Source organism: Colias eurytheme, chromosome 5 (genome assembly GCF_061535395.1).
Source record: "Colias eurytheme isolate Ceu_HAF_F1 chromosome 5, ilColEury1 Martin Lab GWU primary, whole genome shotgun sequence".
Taxonomy (NCBI): domain Eukaryota; kingdom Metazoa; phylum Arthropoda; class Insecta; order Lepidoptera; family Pieridae; genus Colias; species Colias eurytheme.
In genome coordinates, this window is record NC_142984.1 from 500619 (window position 1) to 512637 (window position 12019).

Consider the following 12019-nt stretch of genomic DNA (forward strand, 5'->3'; position numbering starts at 1 on the left):
TGTTCAAATTTTGAACACTTATCAAGGTCCGATGACAATACAATAATATCATAAATTTATCCTGATAAGGATCGCCAGGATCAGCTTAAAACATATGTTTGTATGTAACCAATTCTCCTTTCGATTCGATTTAGACCCACTATAAACCGACGGATTTAATTTAAATTTTGTATATGTACTTAGAAAAACCCGGTAACAATACAATAATTTCATGAATTTATCTTTTTATCCTGTTTAGTTTTTCAAACTATATTTAATTTTCTATCAACTGCAATGAGTGAAAACTAACATTATGACGTCACACGCGCTCGGGTGACGCTTCGGGAGTTGTCGGCGTGTCTTCGGTACTGGATTGAAAGACTAATTTTTATTTTGAAATAACTTTTGAATTATTGCAAAAAAATTAAAAATAAAAACAGTTTTGTTATAAAACTAATATATAATCTTTCCATTTATCACAAAAAAAAAATTAATTCAAATACTCAATTTTTAATTATATCTTCGAAAACATGCTCTTAAAATTTAAGACTTAAATCATACGGTGTAAAGGGCCATATCAGATCTATATTAAATGAACAATGGATTCAAGGTATTTAATTGGTTAAGGATTAATGCTGTATTGGTTAAAATCGCTTCGAAAATTAGCCATTATTTGTCGTAAAAAGTAAATGACAAAAAAAAGTTATTGTGGGTTATCCATAAGAAATAGACATACCTATACAACCGCGGACTTTTCTGTGGACCTTTTCAATGTGTATAATACTTAGGTACTTAGTACATTATTTTGATAAAACTCATAGGGATCAACCTGCGTTATAGACATAGGGACAGAGAAAGTGACTTTGTTTTATACTATACAGTAGTGATTTATAACCAAATTTTCCAGCCGTAAACGTAGCTCAGAACGATTTCGATATCAGCGCTTCGAGAGTCTTATGATATTTGTATTAATGCATTTTGAGGGACAACATTTTTTTCAAAACTGAAATCTAATAAAATCAAAATATGAAATATGAAAATATACCTACTCAGTTACTACTCTTTGGAAATCTGTAAACCTGATACATTGTTATGTATTTCGCATCAGTTTGTAAGCAATATTTTTCGTACTTGAGCATAAGTACTCCTCCTAGTCATAACAGCCTGGTACATTGTTTTGGGTTACGGGGATGTTGTGTAAACAAGGGGCGGGGTTTTTGCGACTATCTCCACCCCTTTTACGTACAGCAAAATAATTTGTCATGTCCATCCTTAAATTGCAAAATTTCCGAATTTATTGAAGTGAAACTTCTTTATCGGGGTTGGAAAAAAATTTAGTGTAACATTTTTTCGTTACGCGTGACATTTTTCCGTTACGCGCCATCTTTTTATTATCCCTACCACGCGTGATTCGACGTATTTCTGTAAAGTTGCATATAGTAAATTATTTTTTTAAAAATAAGGTCATAAAGAAGTTTCACTTCTTACGTGTGTACACTATTATAGTACACGCACACATTTTTTTAAGTGTGTCTGTCCTATGTTAAATTAGAGTAGGTACGCACATAGCTGCATAAGCACAGTAGATAAATGTACAGTTTACTTTTTTATACAAAAACATCTAAAATGTGAAAAGATTTGATAAATTATGAAAAAAATATTTTCTACCACACACTCGTTTTCTTAATACAATTTAACACAACGATGATATCGTAGAAATAACTAATATCAAATAGCCCTATTTTCATGAAGATTTTAACAATATTATGACCATGAAAAGCTGCACGCAAAAGTTATACATCGAACTACATTCACTAGCGAATATTATACGAATGCACACAAGCCTTGTGCAGGGCGGTTTTACCTCCCTTCAGTGCTGTTCGCCTGGTACCCGATGTTTTGATTTATCGTAAAACTTGACACATCTCTGGGATTCGCTTGTGAAATAAATTTAAATAAAGGCAAGTTTCATTCATAAGATACTTGCATTGAATGTAAGCCATTTTACACTTTTTGACGTACCTATATGTATAGATTTTCAAATTTCATACATTATCGTCATTTCGACTGCCATAATATAAGCTTTACAACATAGTGATGAGAAACTAGCTATAAAACTTTTTTTTGTGTTAGAGCTTAACCAAGCTGCTGGTCTTCCTGATTGACTTCAATAAACACCTATCACCAGCGGCTGTGCCACCGGCCCATGAAGATGAAGATATTATTATCTATCTAGTTATGTATGGTTTCATTTTTACTTCTGACTTCTGTCATGTGAACCTCCTTATGTTTCCACTAAACAGAGGTCGGTCCGAGGTAACAAAAAAAATAACTTATTTCAGGAGCTCGCTCCTAGACATTGATCCTGCTCTTGCTATTTATGACAACCTGGTACATTGTTTTGAGTTAGTACAGACTAGAGCTATCTGTTCCCATGTAGGTCCGTGTACACTTTCGAGTGTATTGAATGTATTGCACATTGTACATTATCTGTACATGTATCATCTATGTATTCATAGAGAATTTTTTTGTTTTAAAGATTCGTTTTATTTTTGAAAAAAGATAACATGAAACAAATGAAACAATATTATTAATTATAGTTCTAAACTGGTCTAAAATCAATTATTAATTTTATTTCTTTTAACAAACATTCGCTTTAATTATTATAGGAATGCTTTAAAAAAACGAAAACAAATAACGAGTACTCTATTTCAATACCTATTTGCGGATCTCAGCAAATAAACCGGTCAAAGATCTTATATTTTGAGACACTTGGCGGTAATCACCTGCCGACAGAATTATCACTCCCAGAAAATGTAAATAGGTATACAATTTTATAAATGGTATTTTGTAGGACTTTAGACAAATAAATATGTGTAAGAATAAAGAAATAGCTTTTATCTAGCAAGGAACCAGTACACTGCAATAAACTTTCTGTGACAAAATTCTGCCATTTTGTTTTGCATAACTTCGATGTAATTTCCCAAGCGGGCAGCAAAGTCATAGAAGACTACAGTGAAAGTTGAAATACGTCGATTTTTATTAAATTCACAACACATAATATTATCATACCATACGCAAAAAGTTCCATAAATGTATCGATCCCTTGTACTTCTACGTAAACAATCTATACTTTTATATAAAACTCAAAGGTGACTGATATAGTGATCTATCAACGCACAGCCCAAACCACTGGACGTATCGGGCTGAAATTTGGTATGCAGATAGATATTAGGACGTAGGCATCCGCTAAGAAAGGATTTCCCGAAATTATTGCGGGAACGGGGAAAAACGGGGATGCACGTACAAAGTCGTGGGCGGAAGCTAGTTGAAATATAATTTCAAGCGTGAAATACATAACATGATGTTGGTCTGGACAATGTCTACGAATCTATTTTATTACGCAGTGTTTACGTGATTTTTCCGTGATTTTTCCGCAGTTATTATATCCGAGTAAACAGCGTTATAATCAAACAATGTTCTTTTGTGTTACAACTTGTGGGTGGTATTGTCACAGGTAATCTAGGCGTATAAGCCTTCGCCTTGTCATATCAATTAGAAGCCATTTATTATTTTATAGTATCACTTTCATGTTTTATATCCTGTCTAGGTATGTAAGTATCTTGTATGTTATTATTACGTCGTAAATTGTATTCTATGTTATCTATAATCCAACTTCGATAGAAACTTTGGAGCGGCTTTTGAGCTTTTATTTATTATGTATTTTCTTATCGTGCTTTCTCGCTGAGATAGTAAAATATATGGAAGATTATTTTTTCATTAATAATGATTATTCAATCACGTTTATCTCAATAAAAGAAGAAGAAAAGGCAAGATGCTTATCAAGAAAACATATTTAACTTTCAATGTTTTTAAAGCCGTCACTTTTATTTATTTTGTCTGGCATGGAAGCGAGTGGGAACTGGGATTTTCCGCCATTTAAATACAGGGAAGTCCGTATGAACTGCACCAGTATGACGCGATATATTAATTTTTAACTGTATTCGAGTTTTACAATGTCCCTAGGGGATTACCTACCGTAATAATGTTTGCACTTAGCTTAATGGATTGGAAATATTTTGCACGATATTCTTAATCGTTTCCGTTAAAAGTTAAGAAATAAAACAATGAGTGGATGTTAAAAGAAATTTATATCTTTTAAATGAAGCTATCGAAATAAGAGGAAGAAGAAATGAAGCTGCCAAACACGCTACATCGAATTCCACATCTAGACAAAAAATTCTCTATTCTTTAACATTTTTCAATTTTTTACATGCAAAAATAAAAAAAATATCTTAAATTCATAATAACATATTATAACGTAACCATCTTTAAATAAACCTAATTAAAACTCAAGTAAATACCTTGGTCTATATCAATATCACAGGTCTATATTATCCGTGACCTTGGCCAAATGTCCATCTAGGCTATATTTTGGAATCGTAAAATACATTTTCATAAACTACGCAACTTTATGGTACCTACTTTTGGGTATTCCAGTAAAGTGGTTTGTAAATAAAATCGTGCAATAGTTTTAGTTTCATAAGTAATTTAGGGCTCAACTCATATGCTTTCACACTGTACTTAGTTTAATACTTGGGGGGTTAACATGAGCAGTATTATTTCTAGTGTGGAAAAATTACAAAGCTCACAAAGCTGCAAACTGCAAAGGTAGCACCATCCCTTTCCCACATCCATACTAATACTAATACTGATATATTATAAAGCTGAAGAGTTTGTTTGTTTGAACGCGCTAATCTCAGGAACTACTGGTCCGATTTAAAAAGTTATTTCGGTGTTGGATAGCCCATTTATCGAGGAAGGCTATAGACTATTTTTCATCACGCTAAGGCCAACAGGGGAGGAGCCACACTGGTGAAACCGCGGAGCGCAGCTAGTTGTTTAAACTTAAATGTTGTAATGAATACCTGTAGACAAAATTGTTGTCAATTTTTCTGTTTTCGTATCTGGATGATATTATAACATGGTATGGAATGGCATTTTTAAATATTTTTCCATTCCTAAGATCCTGTTCAATATAATATAATCACTTATAAACTAAAACAAATTTATACTATGATAGACTAAGTCTACTTCGTAAACAAACAGTATTGCACCAATTAAATTGTTTTCATTAGCTTATATTAATAGAGTTATAGAGGAAGTCTATGAATTACGTTCAACTTTGTAATCTTACTACTAAGTATTTTATGTAACTTCTTCATCTAGGCATTATACATGACCTGTGTACAGTTGTTAAATGATTTGAAGTTTGCTAGTTCTGGGTTCGATTCATTCTTGGAAGAATATTTCGTGGTTTGTTTTTTCTCTAGTCTTTTATATATTTTATGTTTGTGTTCTGTTCGTAAGAAGTAATATCTGAAATGTAATTTAACCAAAATTTGTATGAAATACAATATGTCAAGTCAAACATTGACCGGGTTTTTATTTTACAAAAATGACATTACCTCTCTAGTCCAATAGAATTCCAATGTTCGTGTAACCCAGTGGTATAGAATCGAATAAGTTTTTCAGTAAATAGTGCAGACAATCATAGAGCTCAATGCCATAGCTTTTAACTAACGAAGGGCGCGCCCTAACAAGGGCGTTTAGATAAACATAATAATATAATTGCATGTATTTCTGAACTAGGTAATGCACAATTCATAATATCTATTACTTGTAATTTCTTTAATTATTTGTCTCGTTATACCAAAACAAATGGGCTAATTTTGATAGATTTTAGAATAGAGATTGACAAATTTGAATACAGGTAACTTTTTCTAACAAAAATAAAATAAGTTCTTACTAAAAGTAAGGGATGTATTAGATGGTTAATTACGTGGAGAGCACGGGAGCGAAGCGGGGCGGAATAGTAGTAAAGAAAATGGTTAAAATTTGACAATCTTATCGTCGAATATTCATCATAATATTAAAAGAAATTTAAATTTCCCTAATTCTAAGTAAATGGCGATATGCTAAGGTCAGTTATGTATAGAGTAAAAAACTGCTACCTCTTGAAATTGTTTCATATTGTGCTAAAGCTCAAATTTATTAGCTCAAAGTTATTTATTGAAAAAAATATGAAGACGGTTTCAATGTCTTACCAGCATTAAATCAAAAAATATATCCTAGTCACGAGAAAATTATGAACAGATTATTCGAAATATCTACCAACTGTTTGATAGTTCAAAAGAAACAATAAAATCTCAAGTGCAATTTTCAGACGTCCTTTGATCGCTGTGACAGTTGTTTTGGCGGGAAATTTTATTTGTGTCCGTGACTGCTTTTTGTTTTTACCGCGAACTTGGTATTCGAATTTCAAATTTAGTTTTTTCATGTCATAATATGCATGCGTACCTACTTGGTACCTACCTAAGCACAGATAATATAAGCAGGATCTCACATACGATTGATATTATCAAACAACTTGCAAACTTATTAATTTATGTTCAGAAATGATCTAAATAGCAACCGATAAATATTACAGAAATAACAATAAATCAAAATAAAAGTTTTGATTGGACAATAAACGAAACCTTGTAAAATGAATTGTAATAGTAAATGTTAAAAATATGTAATGACGATGCGAAAGTGCTTCTAAAAGAAGTCTAAATGAATAAATAAATGTTTGAGTTTGAGTTTGAATATTGATAAACTAAATGAATGGTTACAACAACGTATATTAAATTAGGAAAGATTGTTTATTACTACAGTATTATAAAACAAAAGCTCATGGACCTTGAACAAATCCAAACAAAAAATTCTAAATAAAAATTAACACCCTTTTAAACGTCTATCAGTGAAGTAATGAAATGGAAATTTTCTAAACAATAGCCGCTAACAGTGAACATTTAATTGCATACATAAAGCTGAACATTCCCGTCTGTCGTTTTATCATTCTGTCCTTGGGACCAACGTTTATTTCCGTTTGCTAAATAACAAGCCATTTCTCATTTATTTGAGGGCAAGGTTTCAATTTGCATGAGAGAAAAGGCTGAAATATTCAGGTATGTGACGGTGTAAGAATGCGTTGGGCGGCGGTTTTTAAGATAGATGAGTTAGATTTTCATGTTGTTTTAGGTGATAAAGTCGTACAATTTTGTGATAATTTATGAAATATTAAAGGAAATTTTATTTAATTTTATTTAAAGATATGATCGTAATAACTAATAAGTAGAAAATTTTCAAATAAGTTTAACCTAACCTAATTATAACTTTACAATCATGATGCAATCAAAACCATCAAACTAGTTAATCGAAACCCCCAAAACGCACCAACAGTTTGTAAAACTAATAGGGCAATATGTTAAACGACGCAGTAATTCGCTTTACCTTGGCGGAAGGTCGGCCAAGCCCAACGTTTGACAAATTACTAATCTTCGCTAAAATAGACCCGACGGGCGGGGTTTATCTAAACGTAGCTTTTCAGGCGATTTCAGCCAATTTGGAAAGAATTGTATAAGGCTGAATGCCTTAAAGTACGTGTGCGATTTGATTTGAGGTTAGGAAGTAATTTGTAATATAATATAATTTACAGAATGAAAGTAAAAGTGGGAACGAAATAAATAAATTCAAAATGTGGGGAATCATGCACAAAAAATATTACATAGATGTATGAATGCCATATTACAAACATTATCGAAATATGGAAACATTATACGGCAATACATGGTTCGATAGAATTGATTCTGAAAATTGATCATTTTAATTTTATATTTTGAATGCCTACTGTATATATCTCATGATCTATCTATTATTTTGTCCTAAATCTATCTACGATACACTTTAAAGGCTAACAATGTATTTCATAATCACTTTTTCCCAAACAAAATAAACTAGAAATAGGTTTCATTATAATCATCTGTAGTTTGTTTACATGCGCTTCGGGGCAATGGAACTATAGTCACGTGCTCTCTGTGTGATAACAGTCATTAGAGAGAAAGGGAGACCTGTCAAGTGCTTATATTTGTCTGAAGGAATCTTGGGAGGAACCAGCTGATTCATTGAACTTGATCTATTTGGTGTAACTGATAGGTACTTTATAGAAGCTGAATTACTTCAATGGAACGTGTTCTGCTGTGTTCAGCTTTCGTTTTAAATAAAAATAATCTACAGAGTATGTTTTCTAGTTTATTCTAAAATGAAATAGATGCTTATATAAAACTGAAATATTGAAATAAGTGTGATGTCATGTTTCGACCTTTCGGTCGTTTCCCAACCCTTCGGTATTTTATGGACCTTTTGGACCGATGATAATGATGATATTTTCTAAAATTATGGTATAAATTTATTCTTCGTTTGTTTATGAGTTTTCTTTGTTATCATATTGCAATGGTGATTAACAAATGTACCTATTTCATCGCAAAGCACGTGCAGAGGAACGCGGGTGAGAATATTAGCATTTTGACCAACGGCCACGGCCAACTTTTTGTGTGAAATAAAACCTTAACTTTAAATCATACTACAAAAAATACTTTCATAAACATTAAACATTAAAGGTGTCGCTTATCTCTAATAGTTTTTATGTAACGGTATGTGTGATAACATAACAGTATTTCTTAATTAATAGGATAGGATAGTGCACGTGCATGTCGATCCAATTTTTCTTCCACCTTGTGATGGCACGTGGAAGATTACAAGCAAACTGTCAATTATTACTGTCACCTTGTAAATACCATGTTTTTGTAGATCACGCGGTAATAAAATGAAACTTTTGGTAGACTATGAATGATGTGTAAGTGTTTATTCTTTATAGTAGTTATAAAGGGTTTAAAATTGCCTCGTTTGAATCGATGAAGGGATAGATAAACGAATTTGTAGATAGATGGAAACTTGTGAGAAATATTTATTTTCATTTAATTCATTTAAGAATGAAATAGGGGATGGACAGTTGCAGTCGATAAACGTATCTATGCTCGCTGCAATACAGTAAACATAATAAAACCCTTACTGAAAATAGGTCTAGAAAAAAATTAATTACCTTGTCATAGTCTAAAATTATTATACATTGTTAATAACAAATGCATGTTTTTTTTGTTACAGAGGTTAAACCGTGTATTTGTAGATACAGTTTAGTTTACAATTCTAATTATATTTTCCCAAAAGAAAATTCCATAAAAATTTCCTTTATAAATACTTTTCCATAGGATTTTTCCGATAAAAATAGTAAATACATAAACAAACAGATAAACAACTCACCGGCATGGTGCAGGGCGGTCTCAAAGGGCGCCCGCTGCAGTCTCTCCTTGCTCTCTGCCAACAAATAACAAATATTTGAACGGAAATAAACCAGTCAGTTTGCCAAACACGGATATGGGCCAAAGTTTACGAACTAATCTGTGGGCAATTTCCAATCTATACTAATAAAGGTGAAGAGTTTGTTTGTTTGAACGCGCTAATCTCAGGTTCGATTTGAAAAATTCTTCCGGTGTTAGATAGCCCATTTATCGAGGAAGGATATATCATCACGCTAAGACCAACAGGGTGAAGCACTGCGGGCACAGCTAGTATGTTATAAGAAAAAAGTTTTTGGTTATCAACACAACAATCGATTAAAAAAAACGGCACAGTTACGCACACACGCTCACACGCAAGATGGCATGATTCAACTATGGTTAACGAAAGAGAGAACTGAAGCATATTGTTGCTAATTGGACACATTTCTATTTAAAACTAAACTTTTAAAAACCTATATAAACTTTTTACATAAAGTATCTTATACTTTCATTTTATGTTAATTGTATTTTCACATTACGTAGAAATATAAGTTTCAACTACTTACAAATTTTTACCCTATAAATAACATTTAATCACTCACAAAAAACAAAAAATAAACTATTGTTAAAAATTAAGTATCAATTTAAATTCCAAATTCGTCTTTCGTCATTCGTCGAACGCGCGCCGTTTTGAATTTTTTTTTTTCATAGATAATATTTTTTACTGTGCCAGTGTTGTCATATAGTTACATAGAAACTTTTTTATACTTATCTGTGATTGTTGTTAATTATCAATTTATGAAAACTAAGAAGTTGTAAAATATTTAAATAAATATTCTATAATGTTAATATAATTAATTTATTGTACTTTTAATTGCAAATTCTCTTCGAAGTACGAATTAGATATGAATATTGAATATAATATGAAAACCATTTCTTATTCAGGTTACAGACATGGTCCATACAGTCAGACGTTATTAAATTCTGTATTTGTCTGAAAAAGCCTAGCTTCGCCCCGCGATGTCGCCCGCATTAAAAATTATATTCCACTCAAGCGTTGTAAAAAAAAATCCAAATACATATAGAATAATTTCAAATTTACAAATCATTTTAGAATTTATGTTATGAAAGTTTAATTTCCAATAATTATCACTAGAAATAGCTTTAGTCTGTCTAATAAATGAGAGGATGGAAGGATATCCTACTTAAAAAATTATGACTCCAGGATGTTGGCAATCTTTGAACAATTAGTTTTAGCTTTTCTGCTAATAATAATAATTTAGCATAAAACGTAAGTAGGTACACTTACATGATTATCACCACAATATTTGTCATATGACTATTTGATATTAATGCCCAAGTTACATAATTTTTATTTTATTAACAAATAAACCGCTTTAAACAATATGATGAAATAAAAAAATAAAAATTCAAACGTAATAGAATTGGGTTGGAATAAATGTATGATATTAAACATTAAAATGAACGACAGATAGTATAGGTACCTATCTACCGCAAAATAAACAACAATCGTTGTCAAAAGATAAGCTATTATCAAGATTAAAAGCGTTTTAAATGGCTTTTAATTTATAATAGTAAAGACTAGAATATAAAATTCGATTCATTTCGCTTTTGAAAGACAAAAAATAATTTATGATGTAAGTATATTTAATTATTTAAATTTATCAAATTTTTATAAAGCCTATGATGAAATATAAAGTTTACTTTTAAGTAGAAAGATTGTAAAGATTAGTGGTGGCAATGACAGTAAAAAAAACGATCTTCAAAATTACTACTAATTACAACTAATAAAAAATTTCCTTCAGAGTTAATTTTCTGTTTCGGAATTAATAATCTAGAAAATCGATTATCCCAAATTGCAAAATGTGTGTACACTACCTGATTTACAGCTGTAGCAACACAGCTACAAATATTATCAATGTTTATATTATCTGTGACACAGCGATAGATATTACATTTTTAAACTGTATATAGTATAAACCTTCGTCATAGTTTCACTTTCAGTAAAAAAAAAAAAAACATTGCAACGTCACTTGCAGCTGGGATCTGTTTGAACTTCGAACGTATTTTCCCGCCAATACGGGTTATTGAACTTGACAGTCGCGACCTCCGTGCTATAGCGAAATCAAAATAGATGCGTCCCAGAAATTCACTGGCTTCCAAATTAATTTCGCGCGCTTAACATCATTTTTTAAGAAATATATAAATCCTTATATAATAAATAGTTTGTGTTCGTTTGTTCGTGTAACATACCTAAATGTTTTGTGTTCGTTTTTTAGGAAAAAACATCAGTGAAATCACGGCTTACTGAAAAGTTGCTACGTAAGTGAAACGAAGTGAAGAAAATTTGTGAAAACAGAATAATAGTATACTAAATATTTACCGTCACATAATAGAGAAATAAGGAAGGTTTGTTTCATGGTTCACTAACTAATATCGGAAGGAATCAGAATCTACCCACTTTAAAAAATGACAATGAAGAAAGTGGTCAAGTTTTCCAGAAAATTTACGCTGGAGCCTAATAAAGTAAGTTTATTATTTCGAAATCATATTAGTAATACCTACAAGTGGATTAGTTGTACGCAGTTGTGCAAATTAGGCGTAACTTTGTAACAATCGAAATCAATTTTAAGAGCATTAACTTTCTTAAATTACTATAACAATAATAAACAATAACAATGAATCGACAGATCAACTAAATAGTGACCTAAAATCATCTCACTGCTATACTAAATACTGCCAGAAAGATAAACAGAATCTGGAACCATCTAGAACGTTCGTTCTGTCAAACAATTGAAATG

At 31.3% G+C, this 12019-nt stretch overlaps 1 protein-coding gene across 1 annotated transcript in view; it reads right to left on the minus strand.

Moving 5' to 3' along the window:
• LOC149908227 (uncharacterized) overlaps positions 1–12019 on the minus strand; it is a 58893-nt gene that overhangs the window by 31663 nt on the left and 15211 nt on the right. Inside the window, exon 2 of the mRNA XM_090101663.1 lies at positions 9181–9234. Within this exon, the coding sequence (XP_089957789.1) occupies positions 9181–9234 (54 nt within the window). The remainder of the gene's footprint in view (positions 1–9180; positions 9235–12019) is intronic.